General features: G+C 55.2%; 1 protein-coding gene across 1 annotated transcript in view; it reads left to right on the top strand.

The window, feature by feature from the left end:
• The window catches only part of LOC137302419 (polyamine-transporting ATPase 13A3-like), a 74,602-nt gene that overhangs the window by 42,158 nt on the left and 17,134 nt on the right, over positions 1-15,310 (top strand). Inside the window, exons 17-27 of the mRNA XM_067972070.1 lie at positions 6-23; positions 1,456-1,609; positions 2,302-2,422; positions 6,436-6,560; positions 7,412-7,587; positions 8,479-8,610; positions 10,463-10,542; positions 11,454-11,496; positions 13,344-13,453; positions 13,559-13,655; positions 14,368-14,440. Of these exons, the coding sequence (XP_067828171.1) occupies positions 6-23; positions 1,456-1,609; positions 2,302-2,422; positions 6,436-6,560; positions 7,412-7,587; positions 8,479-8,610; positions 10,463-10,542; positions 11,454-11,496; positions 13,344-13,453; positions 13,559-13,655; positions 14,368-14,440 (1,129 nt within the window). The remainder of the gene's footprint in view (positions 1-5; positions 24-1,455; positions 1,610-2,301; positions 2,423-6,435; positions 6,561-7,411; positions 7,588-8,478; positions 8,611-10,462; positions 10,543-11,453; positions 11,497-13,343; positions 13,454-13,558; positions 13,656-14,367; positions 14,441-15,310) is intronic.

Genomic DNA, 15,310 nt, shown 5'->3' with positions numbered 1-15,310 from the left:
TGCAGGAGCTTCAAGAGCTGATGGTGAGTACGGCACTCTCCTCCTCGGGGCTGTTTCTGCCGTGTTATTTCTCCCTGTCCCTCCGACCGTGGGGTGGGGGGGCTTCTGACAGTCTGTACCGCAGGCGCCTCGCCGGGCGGCCCTCGGCTGCGCCTGTACCTCCCTGGCGCGTCGGCGGGACTAGCCCGACGGTTTCATGCTTCCTCCCCCTCCCCCTTCACCCCCCCCCCCCCCCCCCCCCCCCACAAACAAGGGCCTGAGCTGCAATTCTACCATGTGAGACCTCACCCAACACAAGCTGACGAACCTTTCCAGCGTGAGGCAGTGGGTTATCGTGGAGATGGTAATCCTTACGGGGGGGGGGAGGGGAGAGAAGATTACATGGAGGGCATACCTGAGGCCCGTGTCACTTCTTGCACCCAAGGCTCATGAGTCTTTTGTCACAGTAAGCGTCTTTGCAACATCAACTTGCATTTATATAGCGCCTTTGACGCAGTAAAACGTCCCACAGTGTTTCACAGGGGCGATTATCAAACAAAATTTGACACCGAGCCACAAAAGGAGACATTAGGACAGGTGACCAAAAGCTTGGTCAAAGAGATAGGTTTTAAGGAGCGTCTTAAAGGAGGAGAGAGAGAGGCGGAGAGGTTTGGGGAGGGAATTCCAGAGCTTAGAGCCCAGGCAGCTGAAGGCACGGCCGCCAACGGTGGAGGGAAGGGAGTGGGGGATGGACAAGAGGCCAGAATTGGAGCAATGCGGAGACCTCGGAGGGTTGTAGAGGGTTACAGAGCGAGGCCACGGAGGGATTACATGGTTTATCTGCTTAAAAGAAAAACTTGCTGACAGGCGTACCGGCGTTAACATAGCAAGACCCCCCACGGTGCTCCCCAAAAAGGGAGGGGGAAGGGGGAGTACTCTCGGTGGGAGAAGAGATGATTGAAGACTGGATGGAAGAGGTGGGTTTTTGAAGGTGAGGAGAGAGTGCGGGGGGGTGGGGGAGGTGAGGGGTGGTTAAGGGAGAATGTTCCGGAACGTAGGGCCGCGATGGCCGAAGTTGTGCCATCGATGGCGGAGGGAGAACTGGGTAACCAGAGATAGGGAGGGCGAGATGTTGCTCTGAGGACCTGTGCTTCTCGAGGGGGAGGGGGGGGGGGGGTCCAAAAGATCCCAAGAAGAGGAGCCGGGGCGTTCTCCCCTGGGCCAACATTCCTCCCTCAACCGACACCACCAAAACAGCACGCTAACTGGGTAGCTCGTTTCAAGTGGGATCTTGCTGTGCACAAAAGGGCAGCCTCGTTGGCACGACGACAGTCACGCCCCTCGCTCTTTGATGAGGCGTCGTATAAGCACGAGCATCATCGGCAGCAAACGGTGCAGCTCGTTCGTTAACTCCTCGTGTCTCTGGCCGACTTTTAATCACTTAATTTCTTTCTTTCTTTCTCTGCTTCCTTTCAGAATTCCTACGAGATCGGCATCATCAGCCAGTTCCCCTTCTCCTCCGCCCTGCAGCGCATGAGCGTGGTGACCCGGACCCTGGGCCAAAGGCGGCTGACCGCGTACATGAAGGGGGCGCCGGAGACCGTGGCCAGCCTGTGTAAAAAAGAGACGGGTGCGTCTGGGTCTCTCTTTCCGCCCCCCGCCCCCCCCCCCCCCCCCCGCCAGCCACTTGGCTGCGTCAAATAAATGGGTTGGCGCAGCTCGCGTCCCGCGCGGGCGCTCGTGCGTACGTGTGGGACGGGCTCTGAGTGTTTTGACAGGGGACGTTAACAAGGGTGATACCAGAGCTGAGAGGCTATAACAATCAGGCTGGGGCTCTTTTCTCTAGAAAAGAGAAGGCTGAGGGGCGACCTGATAGAGGTCTTTAAAATTATGAAGGGGGTTCGATAGGGTAAACGTAAAGTGTGGGGGAGACCAAAACTACGAGCCACAAAATTAAGGTACTCACTAATAAATCCAATAAGGAATTCAGGAGAAACTTCTTCACCCAGAGAGCGGTGAGAATGTGGAACTCGCTCCCACAAGGAGTAGTTGAGGCGAATAGCGTAGATGCATTTAAAGGGGAAGCTGGATAAACAGATGAGGGAGAAAGGAATAGAAGGATAAGCTGATAGGGTGAGATGAAGCAGGGAGGGAGGAGGCTCGTGTGGAGCCCGGCCTTTGTGATCTGTGAGATTCCAGGCAGGAGGCTTTAGTCCTGTTGTTTCGGCCGAGCTGGTTACTCAACAGGCAAGAATGGATCAGTTTTACCAATCCCTGTGTGGCTGACGTGCGGCGTTTTTCTTTTTTGTTTGTGTGTGACAGTCCCGGAGAATTTCTCCGACGTTCTGGAGAAGTACACCAGGCAGGGGCTGAGGGTGATCGCACTGGCACACCGCAAACTGGAGGCAAAGCTCACCTGGCACAAGGTGCAGAGCGTTAACAGGTAATAAGGGTCAGGTAATAACCCTTGCCCCTAGCCCCCCCCCCGCCCCCCCCCCCCCCGTTGACCGCTTTGCCTTGGAACGGTTCCACAACCCAGTTGCTCATTATCCCCGTTAGGAGCATCGGCAAGCTGTTCGACCAGGGAGAGCATCACAGTTGAGCTCACACAACAACCCGCGCACACGTACTTCCCAGCAGAAAACACGAGATAAAGAGCTGGTTCCCTGGCTCGTTATTCCCCCTCGCCCCTCCGCTAGCCCAGGATGCTGAGGCAAATTGCAGCCCCTCCTGCTAACTCTGGACGGACCAGGTATTAAACCTGAGGCCATCTGGTCTGTGCCTCAGTTAAACTTTATCAACCTGAGCCCATCAAGAGAGCAGTAAAATATCTACGTGATGGTAACAACTAATCGCACAGCAGCAAATGGTGATCTCGCTCGCATCGTCAGTCCCATCGCTCCCTGACTCTCCGATCCCCAATCCCACGCTCCCTGACACTCCGATCCCCAATCCCAGCGCTCCCTGACACTCCGATCCCCAATCCCAGTGCTCCCTGACACTCCGATCCCCAATCCCAGCGCTCCCTGACACTCCGATCCCCAATCCCAGCGCTCCCTGACACTCCGATCCCCCAGTCCCAGCGCTCCCTGACTCTCCGATCCCCAATCCCAGCGCTCCCTGACACTCCGATCCCCAATCCCAGCGCTCCCTGACACTCCGATCCTCAGTCCCAGGGCTCCCTGACACTCCGATCCCCCAGTCCCAGCGCTCCCTGACTCTCCGATCCCCAATCCCAGCGCTCCCTGACACTCCGATCCCCAATCCCAGCGCTCCCTGACACTCCGATCCCCAATCCCAGCGCTCCCTGACACTCCGATCCCCAATCCCAGCGCTCCCTGACACTCCGATCCCCAATCCCAGCGCTCCCTGACACTCCGATCCCCAATCCCAGGGCTCCCTGACACTCCGATCCCCAATCCCAGCGCTCCCTGACACTCCGATCCCCAATCCCAGCGCTCCCTGACACTCCGATCCCCCAATCCCAGCGCTCCCTGACACTCCGATCCCCCAATCCCAGCGCTCCCTGACACTCCGATCCCCCAATCCCAGCGCTCCCTGACACTCCGATCCCCCAATCCCAGCGCTCCCTGACACTCCGATCCCCCAATCCCAGCGCTCCATGACACTCCGATCCCCCAATCCCAGCGCTCCCTGACTCTCCGATCCCCAATCCCAGCGCTCCCTGACGCTCCGATCCCCAATCCCAGGGCACCCTGACACTCCGATCCCCAATCCCAGTGCTCCCTGACACTCCGATCCCCAATCCCATCGCTCCCTGACGCTCCGATCCCCAATCCCAGCGCTCCCTGACTCTCCGATCCCCAATCCCAGCGCTCCCTGACACTCCGATCCCCAATCCCAGCGCTCCCTGACTCTCCGATCCCCAATCCCAGCGCTCCCTGACACTCCGATCCCCAGTCCCAGCGCTCCCTGACTCTCCGATCCCCAATCCCAGCGCTCCCTGACACTCCGATCCCCAATCCCAGCGCTCCCTGACTCTCCGATCCCCAATCCCAGGGCTCCCTGACACTCCGATCCCCAATCCCAGCGCTCCCTGACACTCCGAACCCCCAATCCCAGCGCTCCCTGACACTCCGATCCCCAATCCCAGCGCTCCCTGACTCTCCGATCCCCAATCCCAGGGCACCCTGACACTCCGATCCCCAATCCCAGCGCTCCCTGACACTCCGATCCCCAGTCCCACGCTCCCTGACACTCCGAACCCCCAATCCCAGTGCTCCCTGACTCTCCGATCCCCAATCCCAGCGCTCCCTGACACTCCGATCCCCAATCCCAGGGCTCCCTGACACTCCGATCCCCAATCCCACGCTCCCTGACACTCCGATCCCCAATCCCAGCGCTCCCTGACACTCCGATCCCCAATTCCAGCGCTCCATGACACTCCGATCCCCAATTCCAGCGCTCCCTGACTCTCCGATCCCCCAATCCCAGCGCTCCCTGACACTCCGATCCCCAATCCCATCGCTCCCTGACACTCCGATCCCCAATCCCAGCGCTCCCTGACACTCCGATCCCCAGTCCCAGCGCTCCCTGACTCTCCGATCCCCAATCCCAGGGCACCCTGACTCTCCGATCCCCAATCCCATCGCTCCCTGACACTCCGATCCCCAATCCCATCGCTCCCTGACGCTCCGATCCCCAATCCCATCGCTCCCTGACACTCCGATCCCCAATCCCACGCTCCCTGACACTCCGATCCCCCAATCCCAGCGCTCCCTGACACTCCGATCCCCAATCCCATCGCTCCCTGACACTCCGATCCCCAATCCCACGCTCCCTGACACTCCGATCCCCCAATCCCAGCGCTCCCTGACACTCCGATCCCCAATCCCATCGTTCCATGACACTCCGATCCCCAATCCCAGGGCTCCCTGACTCTCCGATCCCCAATCCCAGCGCTCCCTGACTCTCCGATCCCCAATCCCAGCACTCCCTGACTCTCCGATCCCCAATCCCAGCGCTCCCTGACACTCCGATCCCCAATCCCAGGGCACCCTGACTCTCCGATCCCCAATCCCAGCGCTCCCTGACACTCCGATCCCCAATCCCAGGGCACCCTGACTCTCCGATCCCCAATCCCATCGCTCCCTGACACTCCGATCCCCAATCCCAGCGCTCCCTGACTCTCCGATCCCCAATCCCAGCGCTCCCTGACACTCCGATCCCCAATCCCAGCGCTCCCTGACTCTCCGATCCCCAATCCCATCGCTCCCTGACTCTCCGATCCCCAATCCCATCGCTCCCTGACACTCCGATCCCCCAGTCCCAGGGCACCCTGACTCTCCGATCCCCAATCCCATCGCTCCCTGACTCTCCGATCCCCAATCCCATCGCTCCCTGACACTCCGATCCCCCAGTCGCAGCGCTCCCTGACTCTCCGATCTCCCAGTCCCAGAGCACCCTGACACTCCGATCCCCAATCCCAGCGCTCCCTGACACTCCGATCCCCAATCCCAGCGCTCCCTGACCCTCCGATCCCCCAATCCCAGCGCTCCCTGACACTCCGATCCCCAATCCCAGCGCTCCCTGACACTCCGATCCCCAATCCCAGCGCTCCCTGACTCTCCGATCCCCAATCCCAGCGCTCCCTGACTCTCCGATCCCCAATCCCATCGCTCCCTGACACTCCGATCCCCAATCCCAGCGCTCCCTGACTCTCCGATCCCCAATCCCAGCGCTCCCTGACTCTCCGATCCCCCAGTCCCAGCGCTCCCTGACACTCCGATCCCCAATCCCAGCGCTCCATGGCACTCCGATCCCCAATCCCAGGGCTCCCTGACACTCCGATCCCCAATCCCAGCGCTCCCTGACTCTCCGATCCCCAATCCCAGCGCTCCCTGACTCTCCGATCCCCAATCCCAGCGCTCCCTGACACTCCGATCCCCAATCCCAGCGCTCCCTGACACTCCGATCCCCAATCCCAGCGCTCCCTGACACTCTGATCCCCCAGTCCCAGGGCACCCTGACTCTCCGATCCCCCAGTCCCAGCGCTCCCTGACACTCCGATCCCCCAGTCCCAGGGCACCCTGACACTCCGATCCCCAATCCCAGCGCTCCCTGACACTCCGATCCTCAGTCCCAGCGCTCCCTGACACTCCGATCCCCAATCCCAGCGCTCCCTGACACTCCGATCCCTCAGTCCCAGCGCTCCCTGATGCTCACATCCTCAGTCATACCCTGGATGAATCGTTCCCTTTCACAACCAGCCAGCTGAGTACGTCACTTGGTGATAGATTTAGCCCTTGCTACAAGACTCTGTTCTAACAGTCGTTCTGTAATAAAGCTGTTGTGTTTTGGCTCCTATGTTACGGAAGCTTGCTGTGTAGGAGAGCATCCCCTACTGTGCCTGTTTCATGTGGACTGTATTCTATTTGCTGGACGCCTGCCTTGGGCGATGGGCTTAACAAATAAAAAGGATCTCACTCTCCACAGGGTCGTCATCGAAGGCAACATGGAGTTCTTGGGGCTGATAATGTTGCAGAACAAGCTGAAACCCCGCTCTGTTCCCATCCTCAATGAGCTTCGGAGAGCCTGTATCCGCACGGTGATGGTGACAGGTAGGTGGCTGAGAGTCCGAGACTGAACCCGGGACTAGGGATCCACGGCGGAGGGTGAGGTCGGGGGGGAGTGTAAACAGAGGGAGAAAGCGTGACAAAAGACAGAAAGAAATAGACAAAAAGAAAAGAAAGAACTTGCATTTATATAGCGCCTTTCACGACCTCAGGATGTCCCAAACCGCTTTACAGCCAATGAAGTACTTTTGAAGTGTAGTCACTGTTGTAATGTAGGAAACACGGCAGACAATTTGCGCACAGCAAGATCCCACAAACAGCGATGTGACAATGACCAGATAATCTATTTTTTAGTGATGTTGGTTGAGGGATAAATATTGGCCCCAGGACACCGGGGAGAACTCCCCCTGCTCTTCTTCCAGTAGTGGCAAGGGGTGATCTTTTTACGTGCACTCAGGAGGGCAGACGGGACCCTCGGTTTAACGTCTCATCCGAAAGACGACACTTCGGACAGCGCGGCGCTCCCTCGGTAACGGCACTGGGGAGTGTCCGCCTGGATTATGGGCTCAAGTCTCTGGAGTGGGGCTCGACCCCACGACCTTCCGACTCAGAGGCGAGAGAGTGCGACCCGCTGAACCACAGCAAACACCTTAAAGAAGAGACGAGACAGGCAGAGACTGGGGGCTAAAACTTTTTTGAAAAACGAGTCTGAACGGTTCCCCCTGAACCCTGACCCCTGGCGGGGGGGGGGGGTGAAAGGTCAGTAACAAGCTTGGCCGCTCTGCTCCCTGGGCTGTAGACGCGCGTCCTGGAGTGGGGGGGGGGGGCTGCGGGGGGGGGGGAGTGGGTTGTCTCCAGACAGCGCAGTCAAACCCACCCTTCGCTCCGACACGCAGGAGACAACATGTTGACCGCGGTCTCCGTGGCTCGGGAGTGCGGGATGATCCCTCCGCACGGGAAGGTGATCGTCACGGAAGCGTCGCCTCCGCGGGAGGGCCAGGCCGCCACCATCAACTGGCAGTACGCCGACGAGCCGAGCAGCTGGAGGACTCGCGTGGGAATCGACACCAAGGTAGGCAGATCCGGGGGAGGGTGGTGGGCAACGGCCACAGAGCCCACCGACGCCCGCCCCTCTCGTACATCGAAAAGGATATCGAGGGGCTGGAGGAGGTGCAAAAAAAACGATTTCAGAATTCCATTTAGAATGGTAGGAAGTCGTCGAACCCTTCGTACCTGTGCCAGCTCTCTCGCAGAACTATTCACTCAGTCCCGTTCCCCTGCCTTTCCACCTTCCCCCCCCCCCCCCCCCCCATATCCTTTAAATTTATATCTTTTCCAAATATTTACCCACCTCCCATACTTGGAGTTCTGTGCACGGTTGTGTTCGCCATATTGTTCACGGTAAACTCGCCAAGGCTTCTTCGGCAGCGCCTCCCAAACCCGCGACCTCCACCACCTAGAAGGACGAGGGCAGCAGGCGCATGGGAACAACACCACCTGCACGTTCCCCTCCAAGTCACACACCATCCCGACTTGGAAATATATCGGCCGTTCCTTCATCGTCGCTGGGTCCAAATCCTGGAACTCCCCTCCCCAACAGCACTGCGGGAGAACCGTCACCACACGGACTGCAGCGGTTCAAGAAGGCGGCTCACCACCACCTTCTCAAGGGGCGATTAGGGATGGGCAATAAATGCCGGCCTCGCCAGCGACGCCCGCATCCCGAGAATGAATTAAAGAAATGTTTATTTTTAAAAAGCACCATCAGCAGGTTGAGGTATCGGGCGGAGGAGGGTGGGGAGGGCACAGGATGTCCCACTTAAAACCAAGCACCATCTGATGGCACCGATGGAGCCCCTGTTAATGTGGGGCCTGCCCCGGCCACAGTGGGAGACACAAGAAGCCGCTGCCGTACTGCTCCTTAGCCCCGATGCTTCATGCGTTGCCCTCGTTGACTTCTCAGGATCTCCGAATAAACGTGGAGGACGACGGCCTGAAAGACAGGCCCCAGCCACCTGAAGCCTGCTACCATTTCGCGATGAGCGGGAAGTCTTTCGCTGTGATCACGGAGCACTTCCCCGACCTGCTTCCCAAGGTTAGTTATGGGTTTCCTTTCTCTCCGTCACCTCGGGCTCCGAGGGTTCGATTACGAGGAGCGATTGCACAAACTAGGCTTGTGTTCCCTGGAATATAGAAGGTTAAGGGGGGATCTGATTGAGGCTTTTAGTATTTTGAAAGGAATTGATTGGGTGGATGGAGAGAAACTTTTTTCCACTGGTGGAGGGAGTCAAGGTCAAGGGGTCATAACCTTAAAATCAGAGGCAGGCCATTCAGGAGAGAAGTCAGGAAACACTTCTTCACACAAAGGATGGTAGACGTGTGGAACTCTCTCCCACTAAAAGCAGTAGATGCCAGCTCAATTAACACTTCTAAATCTGAGATCGATAGATTTTTGCTAGCCAAGGGTTTTAAGGGATATGGAGCCAGGGCGGGTAAATGGAGTTAGCGTACAGATCAGCCATGATCTGATTGAATGGCAGAGCAGGCTCGAGGGGCTGAATGGCCTCCTCCTGTTGCAATGTTTATCCCTCCCCAGCCGCTGCTTACATTCCAATTGCCAGTCAGTAGAAGCCGGTTGGCCTGTGTGTGCAGTGCACTGGAAACGACTCCCATGAGGGGCTTTGAATGCTCGTCTGCTTCTCTCAGCTATCTGTGGGGAAAGTGACAGAAATCTTAGAACCAGCTTTGGGCTGCAACCCTGACCCCCTTTTTTTTTTACATTACATAGAATTTACAGTAGAAAAACAGGCCATTCGGCCCAACTGGTCAATGCTGGTGTGTATGCTCCACACGAGCCTCCTCCCTCCCTACTTCATCTCACCCTATCAGCATATCCTTCTATTCCTTTCTCCCTCATCAACCTATCCAGCTTCCCCTTAAATGCATCTTTGATTTGATCTGAACCACACCTACATAACTTCATGCCACATCCCCCACTTTTCCCCCTCCTCTTCTCTTCCCCTGCCTTCTACTCGCCCCCTTGCCCCTCTCTCCCTTCCTTCAAAAGCAACCTTAAGAACCCATCTCTGTCACTGTGCTCCCGATTCATGCCCCCTCTCTTCCCCTGAATCCTTCCTGTCTCCTGCTCAATCTCAGTGCTGGGGAAATGAACACTTTCCATATTCTGCACCCAGTGTCCCCATCAAACACTCCCAGGGCAGGTACAGCACGGGGTTAGATACAGAGTAAAGCTCCCTCTACACTGTCCCATCAAACACTCTCAGGGCAGGTACAGCACGGGTTAGATACAGAGTAAAGCTCCCTCTACACTGTCCCATCAAACACTCTCAGGGCAGGTACAGCACGGGTTAGATACAGAGTAAAGCTCCCTCTACACTGTCCCATCAAACACTCTCAGGGCAGGTACAGCACTGGTTAGATACAGAGTAAAGCTCCCTCTACACTGTCCCCATCAAACACTCTCAGGGCAGGTACAGCACGGGTTAGATACAGAGTAAAGCTCCCTCTACACTGTCCCATCAAACACTCCCAGGGCAGGTACAGCATGGGTTAGATACAGAGTAAAGCTCCCTCTACACTGTCCCATCAAACACTCCCAGGGCAGGTACAGGGTTTGATACAGAGTAAAGCTCCCTCTACACTGTCCTATCAAACACTCCCAGGGCAGGTACAGCACTGGTTAGATACAGAGTAAAAGCATGCTCTGTGTGAGATTTGTGGCCAAATTAGGGCGAGTTCGTGCTGAGGACAGGTTTCCCTTGGGGGCTGGATGAAATGTATGTACTTTATTTTGTGTAAAATCTCACTTCACTCATGCCCCAGAAATAATTTGAGCGCCTTGAGGTACCAGCATTGGATCTTTGTGTCTGCGTTACCGGTGGGTTACTGTCGGAGGTTTGACCCTCGTTGTTTTGCTCCCTGTCCAGCTGCTCCTGTGCGGGACGGTTTATGCTCGAATGGCCCCGGATCAGAAAACTCAGCTGGTGGAGGCATTTCAGAAAGTGGAGTGAGTACAGACGCTGCCCCTGGGGCAGGGCTAGAAGTGTTTTGGGCACACTAATAGCATCTCTTTTCCTCTTTGTGTTTTTTGGCGTATGAACATTTACCCGCTGTCCAATATCGGTACATAACTGAATATACGGTACGTTGCTGTAGCGCCTTGTAACCAAGTGATTTGTTAGCACTCAAGACCGCTCGGAAACCAGAGCTTTCACTGACTCTATGATTCTATTTAATTCCAAATTGTGGTGCTCGGGGAGCAGATCTCATTACACACAGTGAGTGTAGGAATTTATAAGCAAAAGTAAGAAAGGACTTGCATTTATATCATGCCTTTCGTGACCTCAGGACGTCCCAAAGCGCTTTACAGCCAATGAAGTACTTTTTGAAGTGTAGTCACTGTTTGTAACGTAGGAAACACGGCCAGTCAATTTGTGCACAGCAAGATCCCACAAATAGCAATGTGAAAATGACCAGACAATCTGTTTTTTTTTAGTGAAGTTGGTTGATGGATAAATGTTGGCCCAGGGCACCGGGGCGAACTCCCCTGCCCGTCTTCAAAATAATGGCCGCGGGATCTTTTTACGTCCACCTGAGAGGGTCAGACGGGGCCTCGGTTTAAGGTCTCACCCGAAAGACGGCACCTCCGACAGCGCGGCGCTCCCTCGGGTACAGGCGCTGGGAGCGTCCGCCTGGATTTTGCGCTCAAGTCTCTGGGGTGGGGCTTGAACCCACGACCTTCTGGCTCGGAGGTGAGAGAGCGCGACCCGCTGTTGGGGAGTGCTGCCTCAGTGAGAAGTGACGGGCAGTGTGTGTTGGCTGGAGGAGCCACAGCGAGGCAGGTAGTTTGCATAGATGGAGCTCAGTGTAATTAAGAAGGCTTTCTAATCCTGAATCTGCATTTTTGTTTTAAACCAGCTATTACGTCGGAATGTGTGGCGATGGTGCGAATGACTGCGGGGTGAGTGGCAGATCGTTAGATCTGGTAGAACGATTCGTTTCAGTTGCAACTTGTTTCTCTTCTACCTCCCCCCCAACCCCGCCGAGAGCGCTGGCGCATGCCCTGCCCTGATCTATTGAGTACCCGCCGCCCTCCGGTACTTAACCCTTCGCGCCCTTGCCTCGTGTGTGGGACTAGACGGTGAGTGTCAGCAGGGCAGTGAGTAGTGGGGCAAATGCGAATGGGCCCGATGGCATTTGCTTGTCCTGAGTTCATACACGTATTGTACATTCGACCGTGGGAAGCATCACTGCCCAGCTTCGATTCCGTCTGTGCCTGAATTTGTGTGTGTGTGTTTACACACGTACGCACCTCCCCTAGTGAGGGTCACTGGCTAGCGATCGGAGGTGGTAACCCTGGCTGATCTCGCCCGCCTTAGTCCAAATGCACTGAAGCTAATTGTAATTCAAGGGTTATGTTACGAGGAGAGATTACACAAATTGGGGTTGTATTCCCTAGAGTTTCGAAGGTTAAGGGGTGATCTGATCGAAGTTTATAAGATATTAAGGGGAACAGATAGGGTGGATAGAGAGAAACTATTTCTGCTGGTTGGGGATTCTAGGAGTACGAGGCACAAAATTAGAGCCAGACCTTTCAGGAGTGAGATTGGAAAACATTTCTACACACAAAGGGTGGTAGAAGTTTGGAACTCTCTTCCGCAAATGGCAATTGATACGAGCTCAATTGCTAAATTTAAATCTGAGACAGGTAGCTTTTTGTTAACCAAAGGTATTAAGGGATATGGGCCAAAGGCAGGTATATGGAGTTAGATCACAGATCAGCCGTGATCTTATCAAATGGCGGAGCGGGCACGAGGGGCTGAATGGCCTCCTCCTGTTCCTATGTACCGGTCCCCTAGTGTTGGGGTCAACGCAGCCCAGGGGTCGACCCTCAGGCCCTCCGAGGCCGTCTTGTTCTTACGGTTTACTTTGACATTAAAATGCAAATCATTGCTGCTCCTTCAGTCTCTCCACACCTTGGGTATAATTTGGGGCTTTTGCACATAATTTTATAACTGTTGTGTATTTCGAACACAAATCCCAAGATTTGGAATTGGGACCCAAATAAAAAAAGCGCCCCCGCTGTACCGAATGGACCCTCAAATTCACGCTAGTTTTTGCACATCCCCTACCCCCGTTTCTCTACCCCGCCAAAATAAAATTTGGCAACAACCAGGGGAGATGTTAGGGGGACTTTATTGGACACCGAGGGTTGTCAGGACATGGAATGACCGATCAGAAACAGTGGGGGAAACAGAATCCACGACAGCTTTTAAAAGGGAGGTGGAGAAATATTTGAAAGAAGAAAATTTAAAAGGATATAGTGGGAAAAGGGCAGGGGAGTGGGACTGAGGGGAGAGCTCTTTCAGAGAGAGGGAACGGGGGAGATGGGCCGAATGGGGGAAAGGGCAGGGGAATGGGACTGAGGGGAGAGCCCCTTCAGAGAGAGAGAACAGGGGAGATGGGCCGAATGGGGAAAGGGCAGGGGAGTGGGACTGAGGGGAGAGCCCCTTCAGAGAGAGGGAACGGGGGAAATGGGCCGAATGGGGGAAAGGGCAGGGGAATGGGACTGAGGGGAGAGCTCTTCTGTGCTGTAAAATTAGATGATTCTATGAACCACGGACTTGAGGAGAGTCGGGCAGGTACCAGACAACGTGGCTGGTTTCGCTGCTCCTTATCCCTGGTCCTGGCTGCGTTACTATTGCTTCGTATTCCCCCAGCCCCCCCCCCCCCCCCCCCGCAGACTCCCTGCTGTGTCGAGCGCTCGCCTGCTGGTTTACGCTGACCATCCCTGTATCCGTGTCTCAGGCGCTGAAACGAGCTCACGCCGGAATCTCCCTCTCGAAACTCGAAGCTTCCGTCGCCTCTCCTTTTACCTCGAGGACTCCGGACATTTCCTGCGTGCCGGATCTCATCAGGTAAACGGCACGTCGCCCGAAATTCATTTACCGTCTCCGTTCGCCTTCGAAATTGGGAAGGTCTTTTACTTTGCTGCTGTTTTTAATGGAACCTTTCTTCCGCAGAGAGGGTCGGGCGGCTCTGGTCACTTCCTTCTGTGTCTTTAAATTCATGGCTCTGTACAGCATCATCCAGTACCTCTCCGTCTTGCTGCTTTACTCGGTAGGTCGTTACTTTTCTGCTTCGGGGGTTTTGAGGCAGCGGGGAGGAGGGGGAGTGGGGGTGGACGAGGAAAATTATGATGAGAGCAAAACCTGAAACACGGGCGACTGAGGCTGGTCGCTGGGGCCTCGATCCTTGCCCGCTGTGTGTAGGTGAGATATTCCAGCTGTTATCAGACTGTGTAGGTGAGATATTCCAGCTGTTATCAGACTGTAGGTGAGATATTCCAGCTGTTATCAGACTGTTATACAGACTGTGTAGGTGAGATATCCCAGCTGTTATCAGATTGTGATATAGACAGTGTGTGTAGGTGAGATATTCCTGCTGGTATCAGACTGTTACACACGGTGATACAGACAGTGCGTGTAGGTGACCTATTCCAGCTGTTATCAGACTGCTACACACGGTGATACAGACAATATGTAGGTGAAATATTCTAGCTGTTATCAGACTTACACACGGTGATACAGATAGTGTGTGTAGGTGAAATATTCTAGCTGTTATCAGACTGTTACACACGGTGATACAGACTGTGTGTAGGTGAGATATTCCAGCTGTTATCAGACTGTTAGACACGTTGATACTGGCAGCGTGTAGGTGGGATAGTCCAGCTGTTGTCCATCTGCGTCACGCACACTCACCGTGTAATAAGAAGTAAAACTATCTGCTTGTCATGTTGTGTGATGTACTTTTTGAATTGCTTTGGTTGCAGGTCCTGAGCAATCTCGGAGACGTTCAGTACCTGTTCATCGACCTGGCGATCATCATGTCCATCGCGTTCACGAGTGAGTAAGAGCGGGGCCGCTCAGGCTGACGGGATAGAACGCCTGCGTCGGGGATGCCTCATCGGACGGTGGCCACGCTTGTAATCGGAGACTGAAGTGCCGGCAGACTGTAACCGTTCAGCGTCTATCCCAACGGACCTGAGCACAGACCAGCCTCTGACCTCTCTGCTCTGTAGACCCAGAATTAGCCAAACTTAGTCCAGGGCAGCAGTAGAAGCACCGAGAATGGCCTTTGCATCCCTGGGCGAGAGAGTGCAAAGGTCAGCCAAGGTTCCTGCTCCTGACGGCTATCCATAGGAACAGGAGGAGGCCAATCAGCCCCCTCGAGCCTGTTCCGCCATTCAATTAGATCATGGCTGATCTGTCCCTCAACTCCATTTTCCCGCCATTGCTCCCTATCCCTCGATACCCTCACCCAACAAAAATCTATCAATCCCAGTCTTGAAAGCTTCATTTGACCCCCAGTATCCACAGCCTTTTTGGGAGAGAGAGTTCCAGATTTCCACTCCCCTTTGTGTGAAGAAGTGCTTCCTGACATCACCCCTGAACGGCCTGGCTCTAATTTTAAGGTTACGCCCCTCTTGTTCTGGACTCCCCCCACCAGAGGAAATGGTTTCTCTGTACCTACCCTATCGAATCTGTTTATCATTTTAAACACCTCAATTAGATCACCCTTTAATCTTCTATATTCAAGGGAATACAAGCCTAGTCCATGCAACCTGTCCCCGTAATTTAACCCTTTAATTCTGGTGAACCTGCGATGTACCCCCTTCGAGGCCGATATATCCTTCCTGAGGTGCGGTGCCCAGAACCGTTGGAACGTCTGTGAGTGAGTGACTGGTGGGGGTAGAGGTGTGCTCTTTGCCCTGT

Source organism: Heptranchias perlo, chromosome 35 (genome assembly GCF_035084215.1).
Source record: "Heptranchias perlo isolate sHepPer1 chromosome 35, sHepPer1.hap1, whole genome shotgun sequence".
NCBI lineage: Eukaryota > Metazoa > Chordata > Chondrichthyes > Hexanchiformes > Hexanchidae > Heptranchias > Heptranchias perlo.
Note: the sequence above shows the minus strand (reverse complement) of the source record. Positions and strands in the feature narration are given on the sequence as shown.